Source organism: Lacerta agilis, chromosome 6 (assembly GCF_009819535.1).
Source record: "Lacerta agilis isolate rLacAgi1 chromosome 6, rLacAgi1.pri, whole genome shotgun sequence".
In the NCBI taxonomy this organism is placed as follows: Eukaryota; Metazoa; Chordata; class Lepidosauria; order Squamata; family Lacertidae; genus Lacerta; species Lacerta agilis.
The window spans coordinates 2,049,075-2,068,064 of NC_046317.1; the positions used below are offsets into that span (position 1 = coordinate 2,049,075).

At 45.2% G+C, this 18,990-nt stretch overlaps 1 protein-coding gene across 1 annotated transcript; it reads left to right on the top strand.

Annotated features, from left to right (window-relative positions):
* Nucleotides 1-2,163: 2,163 nt before the first annotated feature.
* LOC117047940 (regulator of G-protein signaling 16-like) lies at nucleotides 2,164-9,682 on the top strand. The gene is made up of 5 exons (XM_033151194.1): nucleotides 2,164-2,451; nucleotides 5,417-5,509; nucleotides 6,536-6,597; nucleotides 7,322-7,488; nucleotides 8,292-9,682. The coding sequence occupies exons 1-5, from the start codon at nucleotides 2,192-2,194 to the stop codon at nucleotides 8,490-8,492; spliced, it is 783 nt and encodes a 260-aa protein (XP_033007085.1). The 5' UTR covers nucleotides 2,164-2,191; the 3' UTR covers nucleotides 8,493-9,682.
* Nucleotides 9,683-18,990: the final 9,308 nt, after the last annotated feature.

Sequence of the window (18,990 nt, forward strand, 5' to 3'; positions counted from 1 at the left end):
CCATAAGACACACTTTTTTGCTCCTAAAATGTAAGGGGAAATGTCTGTGTGTCTTATGGAGTGAATGCATGGTCCCTGGAGCCGAATTGCCTAGGGGCCAAAAGCAGATCGTGCTCTTTTTTTTACAAAGAGAGAAGGGGGTGTTGAAAGGAAACTGCTGAACAGCTGTTCAGCAAGGGATTGGGGAGAGAGATAAGGCTCCCTTTCCAGCCCCGCCCCCTTGCCCAGGCCTCCATTGTTGAATGCAGAGGGAGACTGTTTGTTTCCCCAGCAACATGTGACTGGCTGATTAGATTGTCTGTCTGGAAACTGTAGAAATGGCTGTAGGACTAGAAACTGCAGAACTGTGAGTTGAACCCCATAAAAACGGGGCTTTTCCTCTTTGAAAAAGAAGCTGCACCACTTTGAGCTGATCCTCAAAAAAACAGAGCTTCCCCCTTTCCTCCTCTAAAAACTAGGTGTGTCTTATGGAGCGAAAAATATGGTAGGTGAGTAAGACATATTTCTTAAAGTTACGACAGTCTCTGCTGTCTCTCATTCCCCCAAAGGAACACAGAAATGGATCGTGCTTATTTTAGAGTAACATTCCTGGAATAAAACAATTCCCCACCTCTTCATCCATCAACCCAGTTCCTTACAATCATGTAGCCCTTAAAATGGGTTGGTTGATACCATCCTGAGGGATTAAACTAGGTATGCTTTATAGATAGATATACAGTGCTATTATTCTAGAAAAAGAGGTGCCGGAACTCACATGAACTTGTTTACATTCTAAATATTGCACAGTAGATACATGTACAGACAACTTATTGGGAAGGTACAATGATCACCCATAATGTTTTGTAAATGCTGGGCAGATGGCAAATGAATTACACATTTCATAGGGGGGGGAATGGGAACCTGTGGCCCTTCAGATATTCCTGAACTACAATCCCGGTTGTCCCTAGGCATTGATCATGGTGGATGTGCTGGTGGGAGCTGGAGTCCAGCAACATCTGGAGAATTCGAATCTCCACCTCTGTCCTAGGGAAAATACGGTATGTTCATTATTATCCCTCAGGGGAAAGGTTGAAGGCGAGAGTGGAAGAAAAGTTACCAGTCAGGTGTGTCAAGTTTGCCTGGGTAGGATTTTATTTCTTTAGTTGGAACATGACATGTTTCAACATATACATGGAGGATGATGGACTATTAATGCTTTTCCTACGCAGGAAGATGGGAGAAAAAAAGATGTGAACTGGGAGATATTTCCCCTCTACTCAAAGTAGACATGGCCCATGGGGGTGTAGGGTGTCCACCTGTGTACCTACCTGCAAGATGCTTGTGGTATGTGACAGGAAAGGTGCTTTGCCGTGGAAATTCTAGGTCAGAGGCAGGGGAGGTAGCTATGGCCACCAGAAGTTGGGCTCCACCAACCATCAGCCCCTAGCTGCATGACCTGTGGCAGTAAACATCTGGAGGGCCACCACTTCCCCATTTCCCGTTGGACCAGAGAGCATTTAAAAAATAAATGCTTTATATAAATAAAAACATTTTATCACTGGGTTTTATCCACAGTCACATATTTAAGAATTCGCAGTGCAGCTCCCAGGTCTGCACCAAACCTGCACAATGTGGACACTAACTTTTTCTGGCATCTTGGTGTGAAGCAGGTTTACTTGGAATACAGTCCCGGCACTTTTAATGAGACTTGTTTCATAGTGGGCATGTTTGGAACCATCACATATAAAGTGCAGCAAACAGCATTCAGGACTATTTTTTCACCATACACTAGGGCCGGATTTAGGCCCTTTATATGTCCAGCTGTCCTTTGTCAACAACAAATTGTTGCTGTTTTTTGTGTTGGATATATGGTAATTTATGGACCTAATAGGTATCTAAAGCCATTTTATTTGTTTTTTCTCTTATATTTTGGAAATGTACATCCAGGTTTTTTCCCCTTTAATTTTTTTTGGGGGCCCCCCAAGAGAGTGGGGCCCTAAGCTATAGCTTGTTTAGCTTATACGTAAATCTGGCACTGCCATACACTCAGTACTGAAGTGTTTATTTAATTGTGAACATAGTCACAAAATGCGTTCCCCGAGTCTCTCTGTATGCCCTTCAGATCAACAAATGCTAAGGCACCACAGCAACAGAAGAGCACATATTTTATAATGCAGAATTGGTCTGCTTGTTCTCCTGCCGGGAACTGTTCATGACTGCGATGCTCAAGGACAGTTCCACTTCTTCCTGTCTAGAGGCAGGAGCTGTGCACTTGATTCCCGCTCCCTCCCCTTTCCCATCAGATATAAAAGCTTCGCTTCCAGACAGCAGCGCACAGAGCGCTAAGCAGCAAAAGGTGCTGCTGGAGCTACTCGCTGCTTCTCTTTTCTGCACAGATTTAAGCAAAGCATCTGTCTCCTTCCTCACCATGTGTCGGGGGTTAGCTTCCCTTCCTACAAGCTGCTTGGAAAGGTAAGAGGCTGGAAAATATATGGGGCTCTTAGCAAACAAATGCAGTTGATAAATCAGGAGTGTGCTTTGCTTCAACATCTGTACTGATCGGGGTAACATTTGTGTACAACCATAGCTCATAGTATCTTCTAAAGAATGGAAAAAACTTTTGTTAGTTAGATGACCAAGATCTATCACTGGCAAGGGCAGGCAGTGCACGGGGAGGGGGAGGGGAATAACTAAAACAAACAAACAAACAAAATAACTGCATTTATCCTGAATTTCTGTTACTCTTGTTGGGGGATGCTTCCTGGTCCATACATACTTTTGCTTTCACTCAAAAGGAAGGCTTTAAAATGTCATAATGAAATCTTTTTCTCCAAACGATCACTGGTTTTTGCAATGCGGTTCTACAAGACACTTCTGCAAGCAGCACTCTGCACAATTAGCATTCCTGCCACACACCGCCCAGAGGGGGGTGAGCTAAGAATAGAACGGTGGGCGCGCCAGGCAGTCATCTACAAACTGTCGCAGTGATGCACCAAGCGGGGAGCCACCTCTGTGTGGCTGGTTGCAGATGCACTACAGCAGGCAGGCAGGCAGGCAGCTGTCATAGGAAATCTAAAAACGGGTGGCCGTGTCCACACCATTGTTATGGCTAGCGCAGCAGCGAGCAAATCTGGGTCACTAAGAAGTGGTGCAAAGGAGGTTCATGAGAGATGGTATGGAAGAAACTCAGCTTTATGCTATTTTGAAGAAGGAATGTAACTGTTGTCATTATAATTATAATTATAATTATAATTATAATTAATTTCTCTACCGTTATTGATGTAACATTTTACTTAACTGAATAATAGTGTTCACAGTTTATATTTTGACACTGGGGGAGACAACAAGAGGGGGAGGAAATGAAGAGAAATCATAAATAGGATGTTCCTCTTGAGCTTAGTTTCAGCTGAGCATGACAATAGAGGGACCATACAGTGTTGAATGTCTACCTGAAAAGCAGCGCAGTGAGCAATTTCAGTTGTGACCTTCTTGAGGCAGGGACCTATCCTTTCCCCTAGTAACTGTAGAAACTCTGGCTTACTGTATTATCCACCCAAGTGAGGCAGACATATCAGTCCTTTTAATAGCAAAGAAAGAAGAATACTATTACAGGCATGCTCTTCCTGGTTTCTATACTTTGTCCAAGAATGTGGGTTTTTGTTATACCTGTGAACAAACACTTTTTCCTGGAAAGTTTTGGGCATGCAAATAGAGACCCCTTTATGCACTGGTGACGGTGTTCATTCCTTCACCCCACCATAATCTATGGTCAAGCTGTTGTGGAGTCAGAGACGGAGGCACAGGAAAAACAGGGCATGGGTGAAATCTCTGGACCTTAAATATTCCAGTTCTCTGACAGATGCATTCAACAACATGGAGCTGTGAGGAATAAGAGAGACTATCAGAGGGTGCATGAACAGGAAGAGCAATCTTGCAGGGAAACATAAGAGTAGAGGAAGCGACTAAAAGGAGAGCAGATGCTCCAAGCGGAAATGATTTGGTCTTTACAAAAAGTGGTTGACAAACAGTTCCATCTGCATGTTGTGATATTCCAGTCCTTTTGCATCTGAAGAGCAGGTGCCACATAATAACAAAATGTACCAAACAAGTGAAGAAACTGTGTCCATCAAAAACGGAGATCTTAGGTTACACTTGCGTCCTACTTGAGAGCTTCCCTGGGCATCTGGTTGGCCGCTGTGCAAGCAGAATTTTGGTTCATTTGTGTAACCTTCGGATCACTTGTTGGAGCCATAGCTGGGCACCATATGCCACAAACATGACAGGCCTTCCAAGAGTCCCCTAGCACAGAGGGCGAGGGATTAATGATCCTAGGGATGAGGAAAAGCTGTTACAAGAGGCTCCAGTTTATTAAACAGGAAGGGCACTAGCGAATCCTTAATGTTGTAAAGGTTACACAGTTCAGATATTAACCACTGAATTTGAAGGCTAAAAATAAGCCAGCTTTGCTGCCAGCCAGATCCCATTGTCCATAAAAGTGGGAACTAGGTGGGAAATAAAAATCTTTTATTAAAAAAAGGGAACTCAGGGAAAGTTGTGTAGTCATGAAAGCATGGTTAAACACACAGGGCACGCGCACACACAATAAATGCAATACACAATTGCTCTATTAGAGGCCTGGGATCATTACAGCAGTCGTTGAAGGACCAAATGGCCACCCATCTGTCAAAGATGATTAAATTACTTGCATGTGTAATCCTGCCTTGCCTTCTGCATTAATGGGAATTACAGCTTCATCAGGAATTCTACATTACTGAAATGCTTGCATGCCCTCACACCACAGAAACTAGTATTGTTTCTCTCTCTCTCTCTCTCTCTCTCTCTCTCTCTCTCTATCATATATCTCCTACATTTATTTGAACAAACATGCAACCACTCTTCTCTCCAGCCAGGGGCAGTGGGGGTGGACTGCGCCGAGTGCACTCACTGAGGGGGGGTGACATTCAGTGCGCCACCCACCCACGACTCCCAAGTCTGCCCCGAGCTGTTGGGGTAAGGGGGGGGCAGCTGCACCGCCTTGGCGGTGGCATTCCCCCCATTGCCCTTCGTTTTGACAGCTTGGGGGAGGCTTGGGAGTCACGGGCGGGCAGCGTGCCGAATGTCCACCGTGGGCAGCTCGCTCCACTTCCGTGAGCAGCTCGCTCAGCCCCTGGCTGCAGGGCGCGCGCACTTCTTCAGCCACCCAAGTGGCTATCCCACGCTTGGGAGGGCACCCTCCACGCCACGCCCCCCTCAGAAGCACACCACGCCCCCCTTGGGAGCGCACCCAAACCCAACGGCTAGTTTGGAAGGAGACTACTGTATGGCGGTTCTCACTTAAAGCAGCTCTCTTCTTTTTAACACTGCTGCCCCCTCGTGGCCACTTCTTGTTATAGCTTAAAATTCATTTGGACATTCTTCCATTCCTCTCATTCTGCAGAGCAAAGGAATTCAAGACCCGCTTGGGGATCCTGCTTCATAAACCAGATCTGGGATATAAAATTGGGAGCCTGAGCCGAAGCACAAAGCAGAGGTAAGTCATATGCTGAAGGTAGCCTGAAAAAAACTAATTGGTCCAACCTAGAGCATTGTGGCTACTTAAGAGGGACCGGTGCTGAAAGGTGCAATAGAGCACAGTGCAACATTAAATATATATATTAGCTCCTAAGGAATTCAGTGAGAGGGGGGAATCATAACTAGCTATCTATGGAAGAAAACTGTTCTTCAACCATGACCTGCCCTCCTTAGTCTGAGTTGTTGCCATCCATCTGTCTCAAGAGACAACGGCATGCGCCTCTGGGCATGAGGTCAAACTGCTGTGTCAATAGCACCAAGGTCACTTCCTCCAGGCCCAAGTCTCGGCAGTGAGTCTGGAGGTCCTGGGCTGCCCAAAGACCTCGCTAATGTAGTCCAAAGGAAAGCAGAGCAATGCGTTTAGCATCAACTTGGCTGCAGAAGTTGCTGGATGGAGGCGTACAAGGCACCATCCAAGCATCTTAGGGATTCCAACCCATATTTGTGTAGGGCTCACTCTTTCGCCTTTTCTTCTCCTGAAGATATCCCACAAGGCAGCGGAGGTTTAGGATCATAGTTCTCCTTTTCTTAGATGGACAATCTTCCCAGGTTGATGAGCCCCATCTGCCCCTCACTTCCCTTTTCAGCGCGTGCAGAAACCACCACTCAATCCATGTAGTCTGAGTAAATTCCAGTAATCCAGCGGGGTGTCTTATGTGTTCTCAAGCTGGAAGCCAGCTTGTTCTCTGCAACAACAGGGACCCATGTTTTCCCATACAGCTAACAAGAAATAGGAGAACCGAAGACCTTGCTTCAGCTGTTTTCTAAGCACTGTAACCACACCATGGAAACCATGCAAGGTGAAATTAAGAGACAGCTACATCCTTCTGCCTTGCCCCCCCCCCTCCCAATAAGTGGTGATGAGGGTGTTTGCTTTAGTTTATGATCTCTGGGCTTCTTGTCTTGTCTGCTCCTCTGCCTAAACTCTTCACCCCAACATTCCTATTGACACCACCATGATTTTAACATTTGTTCTCCTCTCCAGATATGCCTTAGAAGAGGTGCTCGGATGGAAGGAGTCTTTTGACCACCTCCTGAGAAGCAAAAGTGAGTACGTCTTTTCACAGACCCCAACACATCAAAGGGAGCAGAGAGTTTTTCCAAAACTTGCTTTAGGAAAACAGATTCCTTCCTTCCAAAGCTACCAAATGCATGACTTGATTGTTCCATAATTCCTTCAAGTGTGGTATGTCCTCAGACAGGTTCACTTCTGGGTCACATTAATGTATGATTAAACATGTCCTTGAATGCAACGCTTGGCTTCCCCTGTCTTTTTTTAAAAAAACGAATACCAGCCACAGGCAGCTCCATTTCATATAACGACTACAGTATGCGGGGAGGCATTTAATTCTTCCCCCCCCCATGTGCTATTTCCCCACTGCATATCTCCCCACACACTCCCAGTCCAAGCTGCTGGATCCTGCAGCTAGAGACAGATAAATAACACAGAGCAGAGAGTGTTCCTTTAAACAACAATTCAATCCTCAGATAAGGCCCTGTGGTGGTTAAATAATATATACGCTATAGAAAAGTCATCTGCCTATCAGTTTGCTCCAAACCTGCTGATTTGGATATTTATAAAATATTTCCTGCCTATGCCCCAGTTCTCCGATAATAATTTTTCCTACCAATGTTCTGAACCTTGTTTTATTTCAATGTCTTTTCTTTCAAAAAATAAAATAAAATCCTGTGTATGTCTGTAAGAAAAAGTGCACCCTTCTGTTCTCTTCACTCGCCTTCCAAACTAAACATTCCCTGGCCTTCTTCACAGGTGGCGTGGCAGCATTTCATGGCTTCCTCAAAACAGAGTTCAGTGAAGAGAACCTGGAGTTCTGGCTGGCCTGTGAGGAGTATAAGAAAACCCACTCAAAAGCCAAACTAGCAGCCAAGGCCAACAGGATCTTTGAAGATTTTGTTCAAAATGAGGCCCCCAAAGAGGTGAGTAAAATTTCTCAGTATGATGCAATCCTTTAAAAAATAATAATACTACTGCATTTGCACCCTATATTTCCTCTAAGGCAGTGTTTTTCAACCACTGTTCCGCGGCACACTAGTGTGCCACGAGATGTTGCCTGGTGTGCCGTGGGAAAAATTGAAAAATTACTTTAAATATAGTCAATATAGGCACAGAGTTAATTTTTTTAACATTTTCTAATGGTGGTGTGCCTCGTGATTTTTTTCATGAAACAAGTGTGCCTTTGCCCAAAAAAGGTTGAAAAACACTGCTCTAAGGTGCTCAAGAGAGTATATATGTCCCCCCCCCACTCTTATTTTATCCTCACAATGAGCTTGTGAAGTAGGTTAGACTGAGAGATAGCCCAGGACATTTTGCTGCTTGAAGCAAATGCCCGGCTGCCACCCCCTGGCCATTGCCCCCCTTGCCACCACTGCAGTCTTGCCTCGGGATGTGGGGGTGGGGGTGGCATGAGGCTCTGCAATGACTTTTGCTGGAGGAAATTTTTATTTTTATTTGTTAAATTTGTATACTGTCCTGTGTCTGTAGATAAAGCTTCGCCGTCTGGAGTCTGCTGTGCTGAGGCAACTGCCTCATTTTGCTTCATGGGCCAGCCGGCCTGCAAATGACCCCAAGTCACCCTGTGAGGGTTGTGGGTCTCCCCATTCCTCCTTCCTTACTCTTGACTGCTTCACACTGGCTCTGCTAGAATGCATACAATACCTGCTGCTTTTACATTCCTCACCACATATTGGCATAGAATTCATTGCTGCTGTGTTCCTTACAGGTGAACCTTGACCATGAAACCAGAGAGGCGACCAGGAGGAACCTCACCATTGCCAATCCTGCTTGCTTTGAAGAAGCCCAAGCGAAAACCCACACCTTGATGGAGAAGGACTCCTATCCCAGATTTCTGAAATCTGCCTATTACAGGGACCTGACAGAGCAAGCGACCAGCCACAGGACAGGCAAGCCCACACACACCTGAACCTGCTCGTTGTCACTGCTAGGACTTGCGTTGGGGGAACAGAGACAAAGAATGAACCAGGAGAGGCAGGAGCCTCAGAGGGAGGTGATAAGAGCTTTCCAGTGGTGGAGTTTGGGCAGGGCCTTTACATTGGCCAGGATGCCTGGGACCTCATATGCTTCCATGCACCCAGAAGCTCTACCAAGAAAAGGCCCTCCCTGGCATCTGGGAAGGGCAGAAAACAGGCGTTCATGGGAAAAGCACCGGAGAAAATTGTGTAAGAAAGAACCTGCGCTCCAAGTAGGACGAAGAAAGCAGAAGGGAAGGCGAGAATTGAGGGACAGAGAACTAGGAAGGTTGAATTCCTCTCTAAAACTGTTTATCATCCTCATGTTCAATGTTATGCACCTGTGCACCATGCATCAGTCTCTACCTGCTTTCAGAATCCAGTATCTGCACTTGCAAAACACAGACTACAACGTGTATATAGCACACAGGGGTTTGAAATCTCCAGCTACCGCATGACAGTTCCCGAAGCACACAGCTCTCTGCATGTTTGTACACCAACCAGCTGAACAGTCAAGACTTAGCATCCTTAACAGTGCAGGCGTTGCTTTGCATTTGTACCCAGAGGAATTCTGCATCTGCTTTGATCCAACAGCATATCTGCCTTCTGCCATGATGGGCAAACTTCCTTCCAGTGACATCTGCAGAAGCCAACAAACTCTGTGTATTGTGCCTCTCTGAACATTATAAGCAGCCTTGGGTGATATGCCCCATTTTTTAATTGCTTCCCATTTATTGTTAATTATTATAGTTGTTATTATTAATAATAATTTATTTAGATAGGGCATTTAATGAGCACAGCACTTTAGACACAGGTACTACAAACAAGTCATTGCAGCAAGGGGCCTGCAACTGATATCTCCGCTGATTTCACGATACCTACTGGTATAAGACTACACTGACAGGTGGCATCAACAGAAAGGTAAAGAAAAAGAGAGAGTGGGAAACAAGACTAGATTGGCCCTGCAAATATAAGTCTGTAAAAGTTACTAATTCCTCACCCCTCCATGGAAAAAAACTACTACCCTGGTGGTCCAAACAAAACATGTGTTACAAAGCATTCTATGCCTGTTTACTTGAAAGTCCCACTTTTTTAATGGGGCTTGCTCCCAAATAAGTGTGCAGATGTATAGGTTTGCTGCCTCAATCATGTGCAGCACATTTGACAGCTTGAGGGGAGGGGGGAGAGAGAGAAACTTTCCAGTAAACACACCCTTCCCTGCTTGCCTGCCTGAAGATTATTTTCTTTTATAAATTTTATTTTTCGCATTTTCAATTTTACATAGAGTAAACAAATGAAAGATACACACTCAAAGAGAAACATAAAATCCCCTTTGATTTCACCCCCCCTTTTGAGAATCCTCATATGATTTTCCCTCTGCATCTCTTCCATAACTCTATTCTTATAATTACAGGTAGGTAGCCGTGTTGGTCTGCCATAGTCAAAACAAAATAAAAAATAAAAAAATTCCTTCTAGTAGCACCTTAGAGACCAACTTAAGTTTGTTCTTGGTATGAGCTTTCGTGTGCTCATACCAAGAACAAACTTAGTTGGTCTCTAAGGTGCTACTGGAAGGAATTTTTCTATTCTTATAAGTCCTTTATAACTCAGATTTTTACTACAGGTTTTCTGTCAGTCCTACCAATGAACGTAATTGTTTACAATAGTTTTTCAAATAGATTATATACTTTCCCCATTCCTTATTAAAACCAGCCTCTTCCTGGTTTCTAATTTTTCCTGTAAGTTTTGCCATCTTTGCATAGTTCATCAATTTTATCTGTCATTCTTCCTTGGTCAGAGTTGTACCATCTTTCCATCTCTGGGCTACCAGAATCCTTGCAGCCCTGGTGGCGTACATAAATAATTTCATCTGGTCCTTCGGAATCTCGGTACCTAAAATTCCTAAAAGAAAAGCTTCTTTTTTCTTCAGAAGTCTTTTACCACCTTACATGACCACCATATATGATAAAAGGTGCCCTCCTTCTCTTTGCATTTCCAGCATGTTTTAGACTTTGATGGTACATTTTAGCTAATTAACTAGGAGTTAAATACCAACCATACATTATTTTCATATAATTTTCCTTCAGAGTATAACATGCTGTAAATTTTAAACTTGTCCATAATCTCTCCCGTGTTGCTAACTCAATATTGTACCCCGGATCCTTCACCCAGTGAACCATCATGGATTTGACCTATTCATCTTTTGTTTGCCAATATTATTCTTACTCATAATCACGGGTGTAACTTAGTGCTAGTGACTTGATTTCTGAAAGAGAGGAGTAGCATATAATGGAATGGAAGGTGAGTGCAGGAGCGGCCCTTTCATTCAACAGGGTAGACACTATGAGACTTTACTGGTCCAACTTGTGTAATGGATAGACAGGGTCATGGATTACAACTGAGAAGGGCCACAGGCTCACAGTCATTGAATCCCTCCTCATTTGTACTTTCATACATCTTGTAATGTACACCAGCTAGGATTGTACGCAAAAGATAACGCTGGCAGCAACAGTATGTGCCACACCTGGCTGAACAATTGGTACGCCAGGTAGTTTATTAAAATCAGCCCTGACACCCTGCCATGCTCCTTTGACAAACTGTGAAATACCAAGCGGAGTATTTGTTGACAACAGAAACCTGTCTAGACTTATGTGAATTAACTACTGGAAGTGGCTGAGAAAATAAACAGTCAAACTGCAGCTACTGAGCAATTTACAGCCTGTTTCAGACTGGTTCATAAATGCATGTTCATTACTCATTGATATGTGGATGAGCCCTGTAGATTAATTACCGCAGATGTGTGGTTCGTGTCATCTGGTCTTAACTGAAACACAGCGCTTTTCAATGAAATTTGTTTCCATGATTATTATTACTGTGATTATGCCAGGGGTTTGGATAGTGTGGCACTTTCACTCCATCCAACCAGCATGCACAAGGGTAAGGGATTGTGGGAACCGTAGTTCAGCAACATCTAAGGGCCACAGGCTCCCCATCCCTGCAATTTGTGGTGAAGAGCGCCTGAGTAATCAAACTTGCAAGATCAAGTGGTGTACATGAATGAGTGAACCAGCCTTTCATTTTCCGAGGTCTTCAGCATGCAGAGCTTGAAATATGTATCTTTGAGATTTGTCAACAATGTCAACACTTCAGATCAAGACTCCAAGGCTGCAACTACCCTTGACCTGGGTGTTCTGTACCTGTTTCCCAGCAGTGGTTATTAAACAAGTGTTCTGCTGCTGCTAGTAAAGCTTTTCAAATACCAGTAAGATCAATTTATGCTTTTCTTTCATTTATCCACAAGCAACATTTCCCAGAGCAGATTCACCCTGAGCCAATAGCAAAAGCCTCTTGCATGCTGCAACTCATTTGGCAGAGACCATATCCTGAGGTTCTTACTCTGGTTTTTGATTATCCTTATTCAGACAAACTCCTGTTGACTTCCGTGAAGTGTTGTCTGAAAAAGGAGACATGATGCAGTTTTCATTCTGAAGTCTATGGTTAAAACCTCCCTCCATGGACTTCACTGGTGAAAGAACAGTATAAAGTTATATAAGCCAAACCATGTTTACACAATCTTTTCTTTTTTAAAACAAAAACAACAACAACAGTGCTACTTTTGTGGGTATACTTGGTGTGAACTCTTTACTGCTGCAGTGTTTGAATGCCATTGTGATTTAACCATCAATCTGACTGCATGCAAAAATAAACATTCTTTAGCAGCAAAGGAGGGTGGAGGATATGAATTTGAAAAATGTGCTCTACCCAGTTCTTTCCATTGTTCTGTTTTGCACACCTGCCATGCTGCACCTTTATTGCTGGTTTTCTTGAGAAGTTCTACAAAATATAAAGCATTTCTTAATGCTGAACCACAGCTGAGAAATTGTGAGATGCCTGTCTAGTGGTAGGTGGTTCCACCAGCAAACCAGCAATGAAGCCTTTGCAGCCCAGTTTAAAACCTCAGGATGAAATGTACTGTCCTGTTGCTGAAGTTAGCTTGGCCAGAAGTCTAAGAGAAGATGAACTGGAATCCTCCCCAAGGCCAGGGCTGCTTCAATATTTATTATTTATTTACAACTGGAACTTATTCCGGTTCTTTCAGTGTGAATGACTGAGATACTACGTTGTGGATTCAGGAATGTTGTTGTTATATTATTATTTGCAAATAAATCAGTTACAAAGCCAGCACAATGGAAATCTGTTTCATATTGGCCGGGGGGGGGGGAGGAAGGGTGGGGGAGGAGAGGACAGCATCTGCATGATATAATTTGGTAGGAACATTCATTCAAACATAAATAAAACTAATATTCACTGTATTTCAGAGTAAGGAAAGCTGGTTGTTTATTGATGGAACACACTGAGCATAAACCGAAAGTAATTGGTGATGGGATGGGAAGTCTAAGGGTGAAATCCTTTAGCTCAGGGGTGTCAAACTCAAATTCATCGGGGGCCGCATCAGCAGTTTGGTCACCCTCAAAGGGCCAGTTTTATCTGTGTCCACTCCGTGCACTACTTCAATCATTTTAACTCGGGGTGAGAGCACAGTGGCACTGGTGTAAATCATGGCCCTTCTGATAGGGCTAGCATACACAAACCCATTAATTAGTAAACAAGCACCATGCCTACTGAATAGTCACCATGTGAGAAGACCCAGGCACAAAGCAATCTGTTACATGCAGGAGGGAAGCTGAAGGGCATTTTCATAAGTGATGCTATACAAGCCTTTTAAACCACTTCTGAAACCGAATGTGAGACACAAGCTTTAAATCGGATGTGCTTGTGGCTTTCCAAGGTGACACAGGTTTCACACTGCAAAAAATGGTCTCGGTTGAGTGTGAACCAGCAGAATTGGGGGTGCAAGGGAACCCATGTGTGTGTGTGTGTGTGCGTGTGTGTCTTATTGGTTTGCTTTATTATGTATGTTGTGCTTTTTCATGTCGTGAACTATCCTGAGATCCAAGGGCAGCAAACAAATTTAACAAATAACAATAACAACCATAACAACCCCAAACGTTTTCCTCAGGGCAAACCCCGTCGACGCCCAGTAAACTCGCTCCCCATGCAACATGCATAGCTGTCAACTTTTCCCTTTTTTAAAGGGAAATTCCCTTATTCCGAATAGGATTCCTCGCAAGAAAAGGGAAAAGTTGACAGCTATGAACATGTGCACCGTGCAGTGGTGTTGGGCGAGGGCAGGGCCGCCAGCGGTCTACCTCCCAAGGTTGTTGTGTTGAAGTTGAAGCAGCAGCAGCAAAAGCGCGCCATGGTGGGTGGACGAAAGAAAGAAGAGAGAGAAAAAAAGAAAGAAGGAAGGAGAGGCGAGGAGAGGAAAGGAAGGAAGGCAGCTTCTTGGATCCATCCGGTCTTCAGCTCCATCTCCCCGGCCCTCACTCACCTCGTCGCCCCACTTGAGCACGTCCTTGTGCCTCTCGCCCACCGTCCGGTAGATGTGCAGGAACTGGAGGATGCCGTGTTTGCGCACGTGCTCCGCGTGGCGCTGTGCCTTCTCCCAGCTCAGCGGGGAGCCCTGCGACAGGAGCCCCATGGCCCCCCAAGGGAGCGGCGCAAGGGCGCGCGGGGAATGGGAGGAGAGCCGACCGGCAACGCCAAGGAGAAAAGCTACCTCCAGGCGGTGGCGGTGGCGGCAGGAAAGAGGAGCAGGAAGGAGAAGGATCCTCCGCCGGTGGCGAAACAGGAGGAGGAGATCGGCGCCGGCTGCTACTTCTCTCTTCCTCCCCGCCGCGGCGCCTCTTTCTCCGCGAGGCTCCCGGAGGGGAAGCGCCTGTGCCGGCTGCGGACGGAACAAGAGAGGCCAGCTGCGCGGCTGTGTGTGTGTGTGTAGATGCAGGGAGGGGGTGGTGCTGGTGACCGTCCCTGCAGCAGTGGGGCACGTGATCAGGGGGAAGGGGAATGAGGTTGCTCTGTGTGCGCGCGCCTGTGCGTGTGTGTTTGCGTGCGTGCAGTGAGCGCGCGCGCCCTCCCTCCCCGGTGCGGGCGGGCGGGTGTCAGGAGGGAGGGAGGCGTGCGCGGGCCACATGACGAGGTCTGGTGGGCCGGATTAGGCCCCCGGGCCTTGTGTTTGACACCTGTGCTTTAGCTCCTGTCCATTATAATATTGCCCAGATTACTGAAAAGCCTACTTGCCACTGATTTTAGATTGCACTGAAACCCTACCATGTTTTTTTAGAAAGGAAGGTGCATTCTTTGTACAATGACTAGTGGAGACCCTATGAATGGAAAAAACCAACCAGACTCTAAACGTGCATAATACAACTATGTAGAAATCTCAGAAAACACAACAGGCTTTGATATTGTTGTGGGTTTGCAGGGGGAAAGGATCCCCTAAACTTCCTGGGTGCCAGGTTCTCCCCATAATTTCTGACGTTAGTAAAGGTGGGGTTTGAAGTCAGAAGCTGGATCAGGTGATGGCAGAGTCATTACCCTGACAAAAGGTGAGACATGTAGCATCAGACAAGAAAGGGGGAGGCTATCAGGATTACAGGGGGCATGATGTCACCACAGGGAAAAGTGCTTTTTGCAAGATGCTTTGAAAGGGAAGGTGCTGCAAGCAGAGGGGTAGGAGTAAAGGTAAAGGTAGCCCTGACCATCAGGTCCAGTCGTGTCCGACTCTGGGGTTGCGGCGCTCATCTTGCTCTATAGGCCGAGGGAGCCGGCATTTGTCCTCAGACAGCTTCCGGGTCATGTGGCCAGCATGACTAAGCCGCTTCTGGTGAACCAGAGCAGTGCACGGAAACACTGTTTACCGTCCCGCCGGAGCGGTACCTATTTATCTACTTGCACTTGCACGTGCTTTTGAACTGCTAGGTGGGCAGGAGATGGGACCGAACAATGGGAGCTCACCCCGTGGCAGGGATTCGAACCGCCGACCTTCTGATCAGCTAGCCCTAGGCTCTGTGGTTTAGACCACAGCACCACACGCGTCCCTAGTAGTAGTAGTAGTAGTTATTAATTGAATTTATATACCGCCCTATACCTCAGGGCACAGAAAAGTTCTACATAAAAAGCACAACATATATAATCAAAATAAAAACAACCCACCCCCACCCCCAAAGAGCCACATTTTAAATGGGCACAGGAGTTGTTTTATGCAAGGGCTTTCTGGGAAGAAGGAGCAGGAAGGAGGCAGAACTCCATGCGGCGGTGACTGCAGGAGGATGCACTGAGAGACTGGAGTTGGGGGCATGGCTGTCTTCTGCCTTGGATCCCAGCTTTCTGAAGAGATGAGCAATGGGGGCACTCTTGGGACATGATGCTCTGTACCCCCTCCCATTGAAGGCTTTAGGTGTAAATATGCGCAGAATAAACCCTATTTCATAATGACACTAGTCCCTGTTGTGCCTTGATTTCCCAATGGAAACATGAGCCTGAGTGAGTGCCTGGAACACCCTGGGATCTTGCTGCTGCTCAAATATTAAGAGGACCCAATCCCACTCTTAAACAAGATTATTAAGTAATGGTGATGTGTCCTCCATTGTGATGTCCTCCAGCCAGGTGACTTGGCAGAGAGCTTTGGGAAGAACAACTCTTTGAGGATAGTTAGTCCAAGTGACTGCAGGCAGTTGGTGACAAACCAAATACTGTATGTTTCCAGAGGAATTGAAGAGACACTCTTCTTCTCATGTGTAAGCAGGATTTCTAATTCTTTCTGCATTCTGCTTCTTTCACTATCCCACAAGATTTAGAAACATTTAGGGAACTCAAGGTTTGGAGGAGTCGGCCATGCTTCTTGTTATTTACTGAGTTGAATAGGATCCAAAATGCACCAGTCTGATTGGTCCTAGAACAATAGGATTGAGATTGCAGCAGTCTGACTGGTCCCAGAACAATAGGATTGAGATTGCAGCAGTCTGATTGGTCCGCAGGAGCCACCCAATCCAGCTCCAGGTGGAAGTGAATCCGCACTCCAATTGGCATACAGGAGTATCCCGGAATTAGCCAATCACGTGGGGCCCATTGTGTAAATAGTGTATATAAAGCAAATGTTTTGGGGAAACTGCATTCCTCACTACTATGAGCTGAATAAAGAGCATGAAATTCACACTTGACTCCGAGTATATTTCACTTCTGGTTCCACCTTCAATGTCCTACTCCTGTGCTAGCTCCTCCCTCCCAAAAGTCATGCATTGAACACAGAAGCCTGCAAAAAAACCAAGACATATGTGCAGCTTCTAGGGGGGCATGTGATCAAGAAACTGTTAAGGATAATGTTTTAACTTCCTTAAATGGGAATGTTTGCTTATGTTGAATTGCTGTGCATTTTTAGCATGGATTCCCCCCCCCCCCTTTGGTAGGCAGGCATTCCATTTTCTTGTGACTGTTATTCAAGTAACTGTTGTTTTTAACTGTTTTCTTATTCTGTGTGTGAGAGGGGGGATAATGGCTGCTGAGAGAGACTTAGGCTACTGGTAGTTATCAAGATACTGCTGAGGACAGTGTGTGTCGGTGTGGTCTGTCTGGGGTGAAGCAGACAGAGGAAGATCCCTAAATGTTAATAGGGAGAAACCTGTGCTCTCTATAAGGAACTAAGTGAATAAGCATGAGATTGTAGATCTGTTCTTTTCAGTTACAGTATATGTTTATGAAAGTAAACTTCTTTTGAATATAAAGAGACTGGACATTGTATATCATCAAAATTATTTTTATATACACAACAGAAACTGCAGTTGTCTTGATAGTGTGGAGCCCTGGTGCACAAGGAGCTGCTCACACGTCAGGCAGATCACTGCACAGTGCACTGAGAATGGAGGATCCAGCTCCCAGAGCCATGCAGTGGTTGCTGGACTGCTGCAGCACCGAAATCCCATCCCCTGGTCTGCAAGGAGGGGGAGGCTGAAGAGGTTAGGGTAAGGAAAGATGGAAAGGCAACACAGTTAAAAGTAAGGGTCATCTATGCGCATTCCAGCGACCAGGTGGTGGATGCCACCAACCCTGATTTATAAGGTGAGAGATGAGCTGTGTTCGTGAGGAACTGTGAGGCCAGAGCGAATCTGGCTTCCTCAAGAGGAATGAGGCTGGCCTCTGATTCACAAAGACTTCAGGGACATCCCTTTTGGAGAAGAGAACCATTTCTCTTTCCTTTTTTTCCTTTTCCATTACAGTGTATATTTGTCTGCATAAAAATTATACCCCAAAAATCCTCAAAGCAGGGGAAAAAACCAGCTGGTCATCCTTGGAGAACCACAACAAATTTTAAACTCCCTTTAGTCAAAACAAAATAAAATAAAAAATTCCTTCCAGTAGTAGCACCTTAGAGACCAACTAAGTTTGTTCTTGGTATGAGTTTTCGTGTGCATGCACACTTTTTCAGATATCTTCAGATATGTGTATCTGAAGAAGTGTGCATGCACACGAAAGCTCATACCAAGAACAAACTTAGTTGGTCTCCAAGGTGCTACTACAGGAAGGAATTTTTTATTTTATTTTGTTTTGACTATGGCAGACCAACACGGCTACCTACCTGTAACTTGAACTCCCTTTATTCTTTGTTGTGTTTGCTCACTTCCTCCCCAGGCCCAGTGAAGTATTTTGAGCCTGCTTTAGTTCCTGTGCAGCAGAAGGCAATGCAGTTTTATGAGTCATGGTGTGGGGAGAGTGTGTATGAATTCAACAGCGCCAAGTTTATTTTTTGGTTGCTGTTTTGTTAATGTTGTTAATATTGTTTTATAGATTATGAATGCTGCAGTACTTTATGAATCCTATAATATGACTTTGTCGTATGACTTTCTCGTAATAAGCTCTTTAGCTTATTTTTTTAGCTGTGTTGTTAATAGTGTTTTATAGATTACAATTCTTTTACTGGAGATTCATATTCTTTATAAGTGACGTCCTATTATGCTGCAATTTATTGTTTGTAAGCCGCTTTGCGATTCATGTGAATGAAAAGCGGCACAGAAATGTAATAAATAAACCCGAGGTCTGCTGTGCTGTGCATCTGGTTGGCCACTGTGAGAACAGGATGCTGGGTGGGCCAGGGGCCAGATCCTGCAGGCTCTTCTTATGCTCTAACACCTCACTAGCCTCTTCTACAAAAGCGCCAACATTTGGACAAACCACATTTTCAGCCTAGCGTCGGACCCCTGCAACGATGTGAGGAGAAGCCTTTCCACACAATATGAACAAAGACCTTCCCTGTGGGTGTAATCCTTCGCTTATTCTGGCATTCCCGTCCCACTGGTCTTCCGAAGAGCTTGGTGTGTGTGTGTGTGTTTGTTTTTCCCACCTCATTTCATCCTCACAACAACCCTGGGAGGTAGACCATGGGGTCACGTGTCTAAAAAAGTGGAGACCTGAACCCGTTTCCCTGCCTGGAAGGGGAATGGAGTCGCGGGAATCCTAAAAGCGTTAGGACGTGAGAGAGAGAGAGGCCTCTCCTCAGCCTCCGCGCGTTTATTGTGAGGCAAAAAAGGCACGCAAATATTTTCTTTCCTCCTTTCC

What these genes read in the sequence shown, in the direction of transcription:
- LOC117047940 (XM_033151194.1), top strand. Translation starts at nt 2,192, where the DNA reads ATGACTGCGATGCTCAAGGACAGTTCCACTTCTTCCTGTCTAGAGGCA. An exon ending in CCACCTCCTGAGAAGCAAAA is followed by an intron (nt 6,598 to 7,321) that starts GTGAGTACGTCT and finishes CCTTCTTCACAG; the next exon opens with GTGGCGTGGCAGCATTTCAT. An exon ending in AAAATGAGGCCCCCAAAGAG is followed by an intron (nt 7,489 to 8,291) that starts GTGAGTAAAATT and finishes TGTTCCTTACAG; the next exon opens with GTGAACCTTGACCATGAAAC.